The sequence below is a fragment of the Squalius cephalus genome, assembly GCF_949319135.1.
Source record: "Squalius cephalus genome assembly, chromosome: 9".
In the NCBI taxonomy this organism is placed as follows: domain Eukaryota; kingdom Metazoa; phylum Chordata; class Actinopteri; order Cypriniformes; family Leuciscidae; genus Squalius; species Squalius cephalus.
This window is the reverse complement of record NC_137130.1, coordinates 11224014-11241067: the sequence shown is the minus strand read 5'-3', so window position 1 is coordinate 11241067 and position 17054 is coordinate 11224014. Positions and strand designations below refer to the sequence as shown.

Here is a 17054-nt window from a genome sequence, read left to right as displayed (position 1 = left end):
ATTCATTTTCTTCTGTCTGGGCCTCTGAGTGAGTTCACATAGTGTAACAGTGCAGCCAGCATCACACGCATCACACACATGACCAGCGTCGGCCAATAGTGAGCCTACGTTCTGACGTACAACACAGAAGCGCTGCGCTGTTACAGTATGTGAACTCAGAGGCCCACACAGAAGAAAATTAATAGTTGAATAAAGTCGTTATTTTTGTTGGTTTTTGCGCACAATAAGTATTCTCGTCGCTTGATAAACTAAAGGTAGTCACTTGGACTATTTTAACGATGTCTTTACTAACTTTTCTGGGATGGCAGATATCGATCACATAGAAGCCTATGAAGGAGTGAGCCAGCTCTCGGATTTCATCAAAAATATCTTAATTTGTGTTCCGAAGATGAACGAAAGTTTTACGGGGTTTTGGGACAACATGAGGGTGAGAAATTACTCTGTCAAAATCACAGTCAAGTTGTTTTACTAAATAACATTGGCCGAATCAATACTATTGCAGTGTTTCCCATAGGATTTTGTGAGACTATGGGGGGTGCTTTGACAAACAATATGTAGCATTTTTTTTGGTTCTCATATAGGAACTTATATCCTTGTATTCCTGCTCTAATCAATACTGTGGTTGACCTCAGCCATGCCTGACACAGACCATCTGTTTTATGAAGTCTGCTGCTGAACCAGATTGCTCATCAAAGATATGTCCGTGGACAGCATGAAGTCTGCCAGTCTCTTTCTGATAGACACAGTTGCAGAGACTGTAGACGCTCCTGGCTCACTCCCCATCAGGCTGCTTCATCACGAGTGATGTCCAGCATCACAAGCAGCGAATAATCCCTTCCCCTCTGATCACACCTTTCTCTGTTCTGATAGGTGGACGCTGGCTGGATCGGGTTCTGGTCCATAGTTGGAGGCTGTGTGTTTGGTGTGGCCATGGCGAGGTGAGTAATGCCTGAGAAATGATGGTGATGTTGTCATGCATTTGCAACTAATTAACATTTACTGTACATGTATTGTCCAGTGACATGGAAAAGAGAAGTAGCAGACCCTTAATCATTAGTCACATAAAAATCCAGGAATGAGCTTTACTGACTAACTGCTGGGACTGTCAGCATGCTAAAACTCTCTCTAAATTCATCTGTTAAAGCATCGTTTTTATAGCCATCAAAGCATAGCTTTTGTAACAAATCCACTGCCTTCAACAAAACATTTCAAAACAAATATTGTTAAACTCCTGCATTAGCATCTTTGGCCATCTCAGTGGTTTCAATAGGTGTCTCGTTAATTCAACACCTTTAGTTTCGCATCAAGGTAAAAATAGTTCAACTTTTATAAATGTGTCTCAAGACCACTGTTCTGTTTGGCTCTATCCAGCTGCTTTGGAAGTCTCCATACCAGCTGATAGCCTGTAATCGTAATTCAAAAAAGGAAACCGAAAGCTAGGACTGCGGATATGCAAACTGTAAACAAAGCTGCACTTGCTCTTACCATTTTCAAACAAGTCTAGCTCTCCACAGACAAATTCAATTAAAATAATCACAGATGAGATGCAGATGAAAAATGAGAAGAACTTTCTCTGTGTGCCCTCTTGGTATTGACATTTGCTTGCTTTTTACTTCCATTTTTCTTCTCATGTACTGATTCGCTAAGCTGAACAGCCAATCAGAGTGACAGGCTCACTGACATGCTCCACCTCCAATTCAACATTCTAAGTCGGCATTAAAATTCACCAGCGAGGGTCTGAAAAAATATGTACTTTTTCACAGCTAGTAAAATTATAACTTTTAAGACCAGATTTAGGAGTGGGCTAAATGGCAGGTGGTAATCGTACAATGGCTACCAGCTTCCACCTTTCAGCGAATCAATTAGGGCAAATGTCACATCAAATAATACATATTCATGAATATAACCCACGCCTGGCACAGTTTGTGTGCTGAGCCACTGACAGAAAAAAACTTCCTGCGGAAAGAAGATATGAACAACAGAAGAAAAGTTGTTGTTTTTTCACAAAAATATGCATTTTTATATATTTATATTTGTCACAACAATGTTTTAGGCCTAATTATTAAAGTTTCATGACAAAAATGCTAGAATGCTGACGTTTCTAGAAACTTTCTAAGGTTTTATTTAGCTTTAAAATGGTCTGATATGACTGTATCCCTGGCAACTAGGCATATAAACCAGTGTCAAACTTGTGTCATGCTTTTCAGATCGTTCCTACGCTCCTGCTGGAAAGACATTTATTCTGTCTTTGTTAGGCCACTTTTTTTCCAGGGTGTTTTGAATCCTCCCTGATCCCAAAGCTAATTTATTCTCTTTCTGCTAATTTATTAAAATCAGCTTTTGTTATGAACAGTGGGAGAAAATGCTAATGAAATGGTCACGTCGCACAGACAGATTAAGACACTGGCGTAGAGAAGAGAGAAAGACCAAACTGTTGTCTGCAAAAAACAAGAGATTTGTCTGTCCCCAATGACTAATGTTTGCAGGAGGGCTCAAATCAGTACATCCGATCAGGTTTTGCATTTTGAAAACCTTTTAATTAGGAAACTGCATTTAATCAATTGCCACATTGCTGTTTTGGTTTTGGGCTTGGTACATGCATTACCATTAAGATAGGGAGGGATAAAGTGGGGTATCAATAAATACTTTTGAGCTGCCCTAGTTGTGTGTGATTCAAATCGAGTCATGAGCCACAAGCCGAATGGGGATTGATAAAGCTGATTGAAGATTGCACACCCCGCCAGTTTCTTTGGCACTTTTACGTGTTAGCTTTTTTCTCATATTGGCTGTTCATTTGGGACAGGTAGTAGAAAGAAGCAACAGATGCCCCACTAAGTCTCGGCGGCAGCACGGTCCTATTAGTGGTTGTTTGGCGAGTGATCTCTCGTTAATAGGCCCCTGTGAGTTACAGGGTCCAGCGCCCTCCCTGTGCCACGAATCATGCAGCAAATGCGTTAACATGAGTTATTATACACCACCTGCTCTCCGCCGCAGAGCGCATCCCTTTGGGTCAAGTCCATGCTTTAGAAAAATGGATGCATTAAAATCGAGCTGCAGGGGCGATGGCTGCACATTCTAATTGATGCTATTCCGGAGGAGGATATAATGGCCGCAAGCCCTCGTCAAAGACTCGTCCTCGTTCGCCGTTATGGTGGAGTTATCCTAGACGAGTGAATCATAAGAGGCTGTCTCCGCAGGTCAATTAACGGTTTGTGGTGTGAGGTATACTGAGCGGTTGGGCAAACACTGGGATGCCTGACAAACCATCAGACTTTAATTGTCAGACAGCAGCCGTAGGGGTAGGGGTGACATTGATTTTCGAATGAAGAAGGTGATGTTGTTGGGTCAAGAAAGTGAGGTTGACAACCGATTGAAGTTAATGCTTTATATTTAAAGGGATAGCTCACCCAAAAATAGAAATTCTGTTCTTCATTTATATGTTGTTCTAATGTATGACATGTATTCCAACCCATATGACTTTTTTCATGGAAAATGAAAAGAGAAATGTTGAAAAATGCCCACAACACCATAAATGTGTTGTAAAGGTAGTCTATAAATCTTATATGCATAATATCATTAATGTCAAACCTAGAGTGGCACTTTTTATTTGAATATATATCGGAATGTTAATGAGATGTGAGAGCTGTAAAGATTTTCTGTGAATATTTACATACATTCCTGTCCTCACACAAAACTATTTAACTGCATTAGAAGATTTGAGATATGCCTTTTAAGTCATAAGGGGCACTTGTTTTTTTGTTTTTTTTGGAGAGTGACTTCCTTTGGTTACCATTGACTTCCATTGTATCAAGCTACATGAACAACATGATAAATTTCTCCATTAGTGTTCCACCGAATGTACAAATTCACAGGTTTGGAATGACATGATGGCAAGTAAAGGATGACAAAACTTTCATTTTGAGGTGAATAATTACTTTAAAAGGCATTAAAAGCCCATTAGCCATTATTAAAAATAAGTCTTGCAACCCTGACACAACAAATAACAGCTAACTCCACCATTAAGTGTTTTTATTATGATGGCTTTCATCTCTGTTGTGAGGAAAGGTGATGAATAACATGCCCTAGTGATATTGCTATGTATTGCTGCCGTCATGTTAGAGGTGCTAAATTGTGTCTGATGTCTGATGAGAGGAGACGGTGTGGAGAACTTAGTCAGAAGCTATGAAATATATTTGTTTTGAGATATCTCCAGTTGGCTTGTTTTTGAGGGACAAGATTTTTCGCGCGCGCCTCGTCTCTGACGTTGGTGCCGAAAATAACATCTGTGAAAAAGTTTCACATGCGCCTGCCTATAATTTGCCTCCTCTGTAGTTTTTTTTTGTGCGTGTTTTGTTCTGTCACCTTTGAGCTATGACTCGAGATTCACGTTTCTCTCTCTCCTCCTGCTTTCTTATGTTTTCTGTTTTTGCCCTCAGGTTTGCTGACTATATTCGAGGGATGTTAAAGCTGATTCTCGTGCTGATGTTTGCCGGTGCATCCTTGGCGGCCACCTGGTTCACTCTCACCTGCTTGACCAGGCTCACTCACCTGCCCTCCACTAAAGGTACACTGTGGTGAAAAGGACAGTATGTTCTGCCTTGTGCACATCCACAAAACTGTCGGCCCGTGGGGAGTCTGCTAGGCAAACAGCAGCATAGCAAGCTGCAATTTTATCTGTGAGAGGGAGCCAGAGGAACTCATTAAGTCCTGATCCGTGAAGAGAAAAGGGGAGTGGATATCTAGAGAAGCCGGCCTGAAACAAACATATGCCCCATAGATCAGCCAGCTCAGATATTTCCATCAATTATCATTTTATGGGTGGCACCTGACTTTTTTTTATCTGCTCTCTCCCAGAATTCCTGGCAGACAGAGCTTTCAGACTCATGGGTCATCTCTCCATCTGGCATGATTTATATCGCACACGCATGACCCGTTGCCATCCGTGCCTTCTCATGCCTGTCGTGATTCATATCACTCACTAATGAACACAAGACTATGTTGTGGCAACATCAATTCATCAGAACTTATTCTAGATGGAATCATTATGCAAGGAATAACTGACAATGGACCTTCGCCCACAGTGTCCATGTAATCTAATGTTGCCACTGTCATTTAATACACTGTCAACACCATGGTTAAATACCAGTACTTCCTTACATCCAGTGTGTCAAATTAATGCCAGCCACGAGCCAAATGTGGCTATGTTTTGTGCAATGCCAGGTTTTTTTTTTTTTTTTGCTTCTCTTTCAGTCATTGCGACATGCAAGATGTCTCTGAATGGCATTCAACAAGAATTGCCATTGCTTAGAAGCAACGGTGCATGGTTGAATAAACACATTTGATTGTAAATGCAGTGCAGGCACTTTTCATAGAACAGTGCTTTATTGCTAAATATTTTGTCTTGTATCTGAATATTCTAAATAGTATTCAAATAATACAGAAATAATGATATTCATTGTGTAACATTATGTAAGGAATAATTGGCCACATTACTACCTTGACTTTTACATTTTTCAAAATGCAGCATTGTCAGTTCTTCTATTTATACCATGGTTACACGTATCTCAGATATTTTTGATGATTACAACTACACTACACTGAAAAGTTGGGAATCATTCATAATGAACATGTTTATGAAAGCGCTTGATGCTGTTATTCACCAAGATTGCATTAAATTGGTTAAAAATTGCTTTGCCATCACAGGAATACAATGTGTTAAAATATAAGTAAGGAATAATTGACGACAGGCCGTTGAATTATTCTTTTTGGCACTTTTTTAAAGCAAAATAGGGTTTTGGAAATGAAAGTGTATTTAATATTGGAATAAAATACATTTTATTGCAAATTCCACACTTCATTAAACTTCAGCTTTGCTAAGATAATAAGAAAGATTTATGTAGTACCAACTTAGCACATTATAGTCATTACTTAAAGATGAGGTTGTAAGTGTTTTCATAGTTGATTAGTGTAATATCTGCTGAAAGGAGGTTTGTCAGCGCAGTAAGAAATTTTTTTTAATTAGAACGTTTTTTTCCACTCAATCAGTTGCAAAGTCTTTCTCTTCCTGTGTAAAGAAGGTATTATTCTAGAAATGTATTTGAGATTCAGCCCGCTCTCTCACTTTTTCTCTCTTTTTGCTCCTTTAGCCACTCTCTACACCTCCTGCATCCTGGTGGGTATCTTCATCAACAGTAGTGTGCCCATCTTCTTGGAGCTGTTCATTGAGACGGTTTACCCTGTACCTGAGGGCATCACCTGTGGAGTGGTCACCTTCCTCAGCAACCTCTTCACCGGACTTTTGCTGTTTTTCCTCACCTTTTACTTTACAGGTACCTTGATATTTTTAACTCTTTAAATGCAAGGTTTACAGCAATTAAAACAAAGCTTTCACTCAGCCTAAATAAACACATGGCAGAGACATGGACTTAGACTTAGGACAGTGTCATTGTCCTCCTGAATGATGATTAACTTTCAGTGCAAAGCTGTTCGCATGAAAAAAAGTGCAGGGAGATTGACTTGCTGTCTGTAAATACAAGCGTCCAGCTGAATATTGATGAGTGACTTTCTGAGAGGTTTCTTTGGATTGACAGGTAGTCCGTGATAGTTTTATTCTAGCTCTTGCTATTGGTGGACACCGTTTGTCAGGTTAACACAAAGGCTGTATGTGTTTTTCCCTTCAAAAAACAGCATTTTGTTATATAGTCTGCCTACGTAGCGCATACATGACATATATACACATGACATATATACTTGTTGATAACATAACAATGATTTCAGTGATTGTTATTTACGGATGGTGTTCAGCGTTCACTAAAACATTCACAGAGTGTGGATGAATTTCCCAAATCCTGTCCAGTTCACATTTCACCCCAAAAAATAAAGAAAAATAAAATCTTATTTTGCATAAAGAAAATGCAATTTACTGTCAGAAGTTTTTACATTTGTGATTTTATTTTCAGGAAAATTAAGCACATTTATTCTTCATAATTTTATATTTTCAATTTTTTTTTTCAAAGTTAAAATCAATTTGTTATCAATTCAGTTTAAGGTAGTTGTACAAATACTACTAAGATGTATAAATAAATTATATAAATTATATTAGAATATCAATATTTATAGTCTTGTATTATTAAAATATATAAAGTAATATAAAGATATAGTCATCTTGTTAAAGTCTGTTTTTATGCATTACAATAATGAGATTTGGGGATTTAATTTTCCTGAAAATAATATCATAATATTAAGTCATAATAGCATTTTATTTGCTTTTTGATTTAGATTTTTGGGGTAAAAACAGACTTACGATACAATAAAAGACCAATAAAACTGGTGAAAACCACACAAACATGCATCATGATATAGTTTTTTTTTTTTTTTTTTTTTTTTACTTTAACCAGTAAGCAACCACCTAGCCAACACTAATAACATCCCAGAAACCAAATAGAGCATCTCTGAAACTTTATAGCCATGTCTTGGAAACCACCCACAACATGCTTGCCTGTGAAAAACTTACCACCCCCATTTTCTTTAGAAATTAGCATATGTAATAAATTGTACTGCTGTCAACCTCTGTTCACACTGACCGCTGTCAAATCCAGATGTCCACTGTGATACTTATCTCCCCATTCTGTCAGTGGCCTTGAGTGACCGGCTGACAGGTCTCTGTTTTTATGAGCAGTTAGGTTGCTTGACGGCTCCCAGGTGTCAAGAAAGGCTGCGAAAACTCCTCAGTCTTCCTGCTGATCCCTTGGAAAAGATTAAACTGAGATGAGTGAGCTTAACTGGCTCATCCTTTCAAATCTGATCGTGTTATCGGTTCCAAATGAAGCCATGAGATTCGTTCTGTTTTTGTGTTGCTGTCAGTGCCGCAGTTGCCCGCCAACACCGTGCCATGTCTGAAAATAATGTTGGAACAATGAGGTCTCTATATATAGATGGTTATTGCGTTGGCATTGCTATTGAGTTTTGAACGCTTTCTGTTTAGGCCAAGCGGTGTGTAGGTGCTGAAGAGATGATGGATGGATTTCTGTTTGTTTCATCAGAACCATCCTGCAACCTCTCGCTGTTTCCACTGGCAGAAAGCCCTTCTCGACATAATAAGCTCTCTGTTAGCTAAACTGCACAAAGTCCTCCTCTTAAAGGTGTAGTTCCACTTAAAATTTGACACATAGTTAAATGAATAGAACTTTAGACAGATGATTAAATTGAACACATTAAAATGATGTGCATGTGCATTTGATGAAAGCTCTAGTAATATCACCCTTGCACATTGATGTAACATTTATTCTGTTGTTTTCATTGGCATTTTTCATATTCTTCATAGAATTTTTCTTTGAAGTAATGGCCCAACTGTAAAAGTGTTGCCATCTAGTGGGCCCACCAATTATTGAAGTTAGTTCTAGACATTCTACTCAAAATTTACTGAAAGTAGAATTTGGATGCTGGAATTTTTACACTCTGTACAAGACGTAGTGACAAACGTAAAACCGAAGCATGTATTCGCCTTAAAAAAGTTTTGTAAAAAAGTTTGGGGTCAGTAAGATTTTTATTTTTTCTGAAAGAAATTAATACTTTTATTATGCAAGGAGGCATTAAATTAAATGTTACGTATTTCTGTTTTAAATAAATGATGTTCTTTTCAACTTCCTAATCATCCTGAATAAAAATGCTTCACAGTTTACACAAAAGTATTAAGCAGCACAACTGTTTTCGACATGGATAATAATAAGAAGAAATGTTTCTTGAGCACCAAATCAGCATATTAGAATGATTTCTAAAGGATCATGTGACGCTGAAGACTGGAGTAATGATGCTGAAAATTCCGCTTTGCATCACAGGAATAAATTCCATTTCAAAATGTATTAAAACAGAACATCTGGCCTCTGGTGAGCATCCGTTGGGCTACTTTTTATGGTGTGTTCAACACGCATCTCTATTTGGGCCCTCGTCGGTGACAGTTCAGCCGATTCAGCATGTTGAATTGGCGTCAGGGCCATCTGTGAGAGAGATCATTTGATGGCTGTTCAGTTTAGTTGATGAGTGCATCAGAATAAAAGCGAAAGTGATGACAGCAAGCGAAGAAGTTGAGACGGCACAGACAGAAGGCTGTTCTAATTTTATATCATCTTACCTGAGCATTCCAATAAGCGAGTATTTTTATAACAACATGAGCCGCCTACTGCATGGAATAAAGAAAGTGATCAACATGATGGTATTCAAAATGGTAAGCAAGCGCTGCTTTGTTTACGGTTTGAATATCTGCAGTCCTAGTTTCGGTTTCCTTTTTTGAAAGATGAATATGGACTATTGATACCTGCTGATATAGACCATTATTTCCTTATACACCGGTGCAGAGCTCACATGCTAGTACTTGGCAATTGACTATAGTCTATGCGGTGTGATCAAGTGCAGCTTTTTGGCCCAGACACAGCTGATGCGAGGTGACAACAAAGTCGACTTTTGTCGCCGTTATTTCTTTGACGACGTCTTGGTGTGTCACGGCCTTCAGCAGAAACTTGAGTCCTGACAGAGTTCTGTTGTTTACCTTGTTGTAATTACCCTGTTTCTTTTGATTTCATTGCTAATATAGATCTGAATTATTGTGTAGATTGGTTACCAATGTGCATTGAAAATTGCCTGTTTCCTCTTATACTGAGCCTGCCTATTTTCCAGATCCTCTTTTTTTCAGCCACCCAAGGTTGTATTGATGTGCTTTTAAGAATAGCACCTGCCTGTGACAGATGATACATCCACACATTTCTTACACATTCTTTGTATTTACTTTAAAATGAAATGAAAGGGATGTGCTTCATTGAGTGACCATTGCTGTCCTTCCCAGCTGGCCATTTAAATTGGCAAGGTTGGTTCATTCACCCTTAAATCCGAAAGCTGTGAATAGCTGGTAAAGATTGAGCATTCAGCCTTTTTTGATTGTGGCTTAGTAAAGGACATGTCACCTACTGTTTGAGGGTGGCCCGTCTGTCAAATGGCAATTATAAAATTAAGGGTCCAGTAACCTTTTGTAGAGACCCAGAGTGTGTACTTCCTGATGGGGTATGCCTGCTCTAAACTCTTTTTGCAGCATTCGATTTAGCACGTTCAATTGCCTGTGAAGGTAAACCTTCAGCAAAATCAAGTTTCCTAGAGCTTTTCACACCATGCTTAAACCTGGGTTGAAGCTGAGTTGTGTAATTTTTTCGAGTACATTTCTTAGGGATGAAATATTATGTTATAATGCACATATACTGTACTATACCATATGGTTGATCAAGCGATATTTTATTGTATCTTTTTGCATATATATTAATTGTGCATGCTAATTTCCTCATTTTAGTTTTAGACATTGTCACTTAAAGTTAATTTTTAAAAACAGTAATTTAATTGTAATTGTAATTTCTACAGAAAAAGAAAAAAATATATAGTGCATGTATGTATGTGTGTGTGTGTGTGTGTGTATATACAATTTAATTTGTCTTATTATTTTTTTTACATAATTTTTCCTCTTTTTTAACATATGTATATTTAGAATCACAGCTTGACTGTGTTGCCAGAGCAAACCAGGTAAACAAATCAAACTCAGAACTGCAAAACATAATACTGGTTTAATCTTATAAGGAGAAAAACAGAGCCTACAAACTGTCAGTCATCCTCTCTTGATTCTGCTTCGTGCCAGAGCAAGACATTAAACTGATCTGAAATATGCCATCAGTCTGCCAGCTGAATGGGGAGCGATTAAGAATAATTACAGCAATAAGAGGACCATCTCAGACACCCCAGCTCGCTTGACAGGAAGTGAGGAGCCCTGTGGGTGAGTGAGACGACATTGGGCCGCCCGGTCACGACGTGAGACAGCGGCTGTAGGATGTTTCCTCGCATCCCTCCCTCCTTGTCCTCGCTTTTGTCCCAGCGCTCCGCATGTAAGAGATTTTGAGTGTCACGGTGAGTGGCCTGTTTACGCTGTCATTCCACCGTGGCCTTTTCAGCACATTACAGCCCATGAGACGATGGCAGGAAAGAGACAGGCTAAATTGCACCCTTAATAACAACATCTCTGCATTCTGCCGTCAGGTATTAAGAGGAAGGAAATGCGACATAACAGTTTGACTGCTGCGTAAACTGACAGACAGGATATAATTGCTGTGGCCCTATTATTGCGAAAGAAGGAGGGAGAAATCGAATCCTTTAAACCAACTTCTTTTGTATTCTCCATAGCGGTGCTGCCTCAGGGAGAGGTTGGGCCGCTCTGTCCAAAGTTCTGCCTTCCATTAGCGCTGGAAAGAGTGACTGTTGACGACTCGCGGATTTTTGGGGGGCGTCTGATTGGATTACCTGAGCCGAGCCGCTCTCTTCATTAACATGCGCTGCAGACATCCTGCCTGGTGATGCTGCCTCTCTCTGGGCGTGCAGCACAGACATAATAGCCAGATAAACACAACTCCATTAACCTGCCGCTATACCAAGTGCAGCTGAAGGGCTAGTAAGGCCTGATTAATGAGGGGGCTTTTGGAAAGAATCCCCGCTTCCCATTTCTTCGAGTCGACGTGGCTCTATCGTCTGCCGTACCTGGTTGTGTTGACTGTGCTGCATGGCTAAATCATATCATTTATCCCAAATGGGCTCAGCAGCTGACCCAGCATGCATTTCACCTTCTGCCATCGATTGCAGCTCTCACTTCAGGGGCAATTGATCAACCTGTTATCTGGATACGGGACGCCTTGAAATTGAAATCCACTTCTCTATTAAATTAAGTTGCGCTCTTTCCTTTGTCCTCGAGGGTCTGTGTGTTTGACCTGGTTTATGTTATATTCAACCCAGCGCTCTATCAGAGCCACAGCAGCTGGTGTGAGGCTTTCATCTATTGAATCGCTCACTGCAGTATATGTACTCTGAATGTGTTTGCACAGCTCTCGCATGCAGTTTTCAGTGTTGTCCTTTAAAAAGTATCTTCGTATTCATGTGCAGCGCGTGTGAAATGATTCTGTTGCTGGTTTAAACTTCAAGCTTATGTAAAACCTCTCGTAAATGTAACTGCCCAATGAAAGGAATAGAGCGGCTGTGGGAATCTGTGTGTGTCTGCTATCTCACACATTCTGATGTTTTTCAAACAATTATTAGTATATTTTGTTTTTATAGTCTATTTGCCTTTGATTATTGGAGCATGACCATGTATATGGTTTGGTCAAAAGGAAATGAAGGGCTGTGATATCTGTTTTATGTTCAAAGTTTGTAAGTGCCAACTGTCAATGTGAATTGCTGTCTGTAACCACTTGCAGCTCTGTAATGTAGTGAAATGGGCCATTATTTATATATATATATGGGATTTTGAAAAACAGTACATAAATGACTATTTCGCTATTGAAAAAAAAAAAAAAAAAAACATTTACATTAAATTACCTCATACTTAAGGCATGGTCACATGGCAAAAAAAGCTCTATTTCCACTGTTAATAATGTAATGGTGCACTAAGCACGGCTCACACATAAGTCACTTTCAAACCAAGCAGCATTCAATTGGTCAATGCGGCAAATTCTTGTGGAAATGTTTTACCCCTGCTCAAAATTCTGAATGTGTGGACTACTCCTATTGAAATGACTGGATTTTGCCTTTAGAAAAAAAAATGAATGCATGCTAAGCTGTGAAAAAAAATCTGCATTATTTTCTTGTACCTTACAAGAATACCTAACCCTTTTAGGCCAAGTAGGCTTACATTGTTATTTTTGTATATATATATATGTATATGTTACTGTTTTTATAAAATTATGATAAACATTTTATCTTTCGGTGAAGTAGGCTACATGGTATTCGGTGCTCTAAATGTTGTCATCACTAACCACAGTCATCCTTGGATGCTAGTTTTTTTTAAGGTACTACTAAATAGCTTTTTTTTAGGTACTAAAAAAGAAACAAAAAAACAAATTTATATTTGTTAAAGGGGTCATCGGATGCCCATTTTCCACAAGTTGGGATGATTCTTTAGGGTCTTCGTGTAAAGTTTGTAACATACTTTGTTTAAAATTCCTCAATGGTTGTGTAAAACAACACCCTTTCTACCTCCACAAAAACAGCTCTGTTCACAGCGACCCATTTCGGTGCATGTCTCTTTAAATGATTATGAGCAACTGCTCACCCCACCCCTCTTTTCCATGGAGCATGTATGACACAAGACATGTAAAGTGCTGCCATGGCAACCTGCCTTGGTGGACAGTATACAAATGGCTGAGGGAGGAAATATGCTAATACGGGACAGTCCGTCAGTGGTCGTGGGCGGAGCATGAGCAATATGACATCATATTGCCATTAACCATATGGGCAATTGGGCAAGTGCCCAGGGGCACCACGTCCAGGAGGGCAACACGCAAATACATTTTTCTCTTTTAAAACAAGCGAATCATCCTCAAACGTATTTCTAGCCTAGAAATCAGAACGTTCATCAGAACGTTCAAAATTCCTTTCCATTATTTTCATTATTGTGTATGTTTTTTTTGTGGACGCGGGATCTACCGCCAGATTCAATACTTCACGCTTTTCATTTCAACGTCCATATTACACTAGCGTGTCCACTGGCACGGAGCAGAGCGAGTGTTTTCAATTCATTCCAAATGGAAGTTGAGCTTTAAGCTCGCGTGTGAGCGTGAAGCTAAACTTCTAAATGAATTGAAAACGCTCGCTCTGCTCCGCGCTAGGCTAGTGGAAGCGCACCATACAGATTCTGGGAGTGTGCGGTGCGGTTTTGCGTCCTTTCAATCGAAATAAAACTGCCTTGCGACACTCATGTATGTGTGAATCCACTACGGAGCATCAGCCTTGCACTTTCACTTTGTACCTTGCAAAAAAGTTGCAGAAAGAGGCAGTGTGTAAACGAGTGAGTTTTTACAATTTATTTTACATTTACATTTAATCATTTAGCTGGCTCTTTTATCCAAAGCTACTGACAAATGAGGAGAACAATAGAAACAATCAAACCAGCAAGAGGGCATAATTATACAAGTGCTGTAACAAGTCTCAGTTAGTCTAGCACAGTACACATAGCAAGTTAATTTAAAAAAAAAATTTAACAGAAAAACAAAATAAATAGAATAGTATGGAATAGAAAAGGTAAGTGCTAGCAATTGGTCAGGAGCTGACGAAAAATATGTCTTTAGACATTTTTTGTAAATGACATTCTTTGAATTGAGATAGGCAGGTCATTCCACCAGCTGGGAGCAGTCCAGGAAAAGGTCCGTGAGAGTGATTTTGTGCCTCTTTGGGATGGCACCACGAGGCGTGGTTCACTTGCAGAACGAAAGCTTCTGGAGGGTGCATAAGTCTGAACTAGTGAGTTTAGGTATATTGGTGCAGAGCCAGTGGTTGTCTTGTAGGCAAACATCAGTGCCTTGAATTTGATGCGAGCTGCTATTGGCAGCCAGTGCAAACTGATGAAGAGAGGTGTGACGTGGGCTTTCTTCGGCTCGTTGAAGATCACCCCCGCTGCTGCATTCTGGATTAGTTGCAAAGGCTCGACAGTACATGCCGGAAGGCCTGCTAAGAGAGCATTACAATAGTCTGGAGAGAACAAGAGCTTCGACAAGAAGTTGTGTGGCCTGCTCTGATAGGAAGATATTTATCCTGATATTGTATAAACTCTAGGTGGCATATTGCTCAAAATCCAAACGGCTTGATTATTGAGAGTGTTTAGGCTTTTTGAGGATTAAAAAAGAGTGAATGGATTTTTTTCATTGTATGGTGGTTATCCACACACTGCAAAGACAGATTTATATGCAAACACCATATAAAAGTGAATTTTGCATCCGATGACCCCTTGAACTTACCTGAAACTTACAAACGTGAAGAAAAGATGCCTAGAATAGCTGTTTAATGAATGCCATGCTGTGGGGGGAAAATACTGTAAACATTTTTAGCTTTTATTTATTTATTTCGATGAATAATGCGAAAAAAAACGCTATTTCCAACTCATGTCTGTTCTATCATGCACTGATGTACGTGGTATCCAGCGCTCTTAAAGGGGTGGTTGATTAAGATTTCACTTTTCTAACTTTAGTTAATGTGTAATGTTGCCGTTTGAGAATAAACAACATCTGCAAAGTTACAACGCTCAAAGTTCAAAGGGAGATATTTTATTTTAAAGAAATCGCTTTTTAAGGACTACAGCAAACGGCTGGTAGAGACTACACCACATTCCTCCCGGGTTAGTGACATCACCAACCCTAGAATTTACATAAACCCCACCCCCTGAACACGATTTATAGATTATCAAGACAGAATATGTTAATCAATGACTAGAAGATAACTACACATCAGCTACATAAATTCATCAACTAACCATTCAGAAATGTCCTGTTGCTTCTACATGTTGTCACTTCTTCTTGAGTCTCTCCATCATTGTCTGACTCTGGTTTGAACATAAAATACTAAAAGTTTTTGAAATTTTCATTGCATGTCTGTGTGAGTGCAAGCTGTTGAAGCTCCGCCCCCTGTGCCGGGAGCAGCAGCTCATTTGCATTTAAAGGGACACACAGAAAACAGTGTGTTTTTGCTCACCCTCAAAAAGTGACAATTTTAACATGCTATATAAAAATATCTGTGGGGTATTTTGAGCTAAAACTTCACACACACACTGTGGGGACATCAGAGACTTATTTTACATCTTGTGAAAAGGGCATTATACCACCCTTTTAACACTGTCATCGCTAACCTCAGTCAACCTTGCTATTTTGTTTTTCAGAGCTGTCCTGGTTGAACTGGTGTTTGACAGGATCCTGCATCTTCAGTCTCCTGCTCCTCCTTTTCTTCAGGGAATCGTACGACCGCCTCTATTTGGACGTCTTTGTCTCTGTCTGAGCACACCGAGTGAGCTTTTTCCCGCTGAAGAAGACTGAAGGCTTGTCTTTTTATGGACAATGTATTCCAGCAGAGTGCACAGAAAGGGCACACAGCATGTTGCTCACTTTAATGGATCAGTGCTCTTTTTTTTGAAAGATGTTGTAATTGTGAAATATATGATCAGCAGTGATGGCAGTGCATTGTGTTAGCATCATAACTAACAGTAGAAATTGAGGAGGAAAGAAGTGTAGATACTGACCTTGACATTTTGCCTTCTGAATGCATCCCTTTTATATAATTTATTTGACTTTTTTTTTCTTTTCTTTTTTTTAACGATCAATGGAAATGATGTGTTTACATACTGTCACGATATAAGGGACATTTATTGCGTAGAGATGCAAGCACAAGCGGATCTTCTCGTGGATTTGGCAGTGCCCCATGGTGATGACTCCTCTAGTGCTCTCACCACATCTAATGGGAGTGTAATGGATAATTATAGACAAGCTCAATTAGCCGCCTGGCGGGAGCTATGGCCGTCTGTGGACCGGGGACCTCTTAGAGCTGTAGTGTCACTTGTAAATAGCCTGTGGGATCCAAGCTTTAATTGACCTGTGATAGGTCTGTCAATAAGTGGCATATGCCGTGGTCCTCAAGTCTTCTCGTTTTCCTTATCAGCCCATATTATGCAAAGGATTATTCACTCCACTGTAGAGTCTAATCGTTTTACAGCGATTGGTCCGATTCTGTGTCATGTTACCTCAAAACGTCTGAGGTTGTGGTTTATGAGATGAGAGATCTATATTCATGTTAAGGTAGCCATTTGTGTTCATCTCTAGCTGTAGCATGCGCACAGTGGGTGTCTGTTGCACAAGCCTTTGAGCTTTTTTACAGAATTTAAATGTAATTTATTAACTCATTTTAGGGATTAATTCACTAATATTGATACCGTAAGGGATTGTTAATGGTTTTTATGTCTGAGCGTTTTAAACATGGCATTACAGACTGCTGGAACAGTAAAACACCAGCAATAACGGCCATGTTTGGTAGCCTTTCGTGATTTGTGGCACAACCTCATGCATCAACGAGTGCAATATTCCCTCTCCCTGTCGTATGACCCGTGAACCCACTGGTCTGTTCTCTCCTGCATTTTTCAGCATCACCATAAAAATGGAGCCCATCTGAATCCAGACTACTTCATCGCATTAGTTGCGTGCAACTTTGCTGTGAAAGGTGAA

At 39.4% G+C, this 17054-nt stretch overlaps 1 protein-coding gene across 1 annotated transcript in view; it reads left to right on the top strand.

Annotated features, from left to right (window-relative positions):
* slc49a4 (solute carrier family 49 member 4) overlaps positions 1-16850 on the top strand; it is a 42517-nt gene extending 25667 nt beyond the window's left edge. The window contains exons 6-9 of the mRNA XM_079880372.1: positions 871-938; positions 4437-4564; positions 6147-6329; positions 15722-16850. Coding sequence (XP_079736498.1) covers positions 871-938; positions 4437-4564; positions 6147-6329; positions 15722-15837 — 495 coding nt within the window. The 3' untranslated portion in view covers positions 15838-16850. The remainder of the gene's footprint in view (positions 1-870; positions 939-4436; positions 4565-6146; positions 6330-15721) is intronic.
* Positions 16851-17054: the final 204 nt, after the last annotated feature.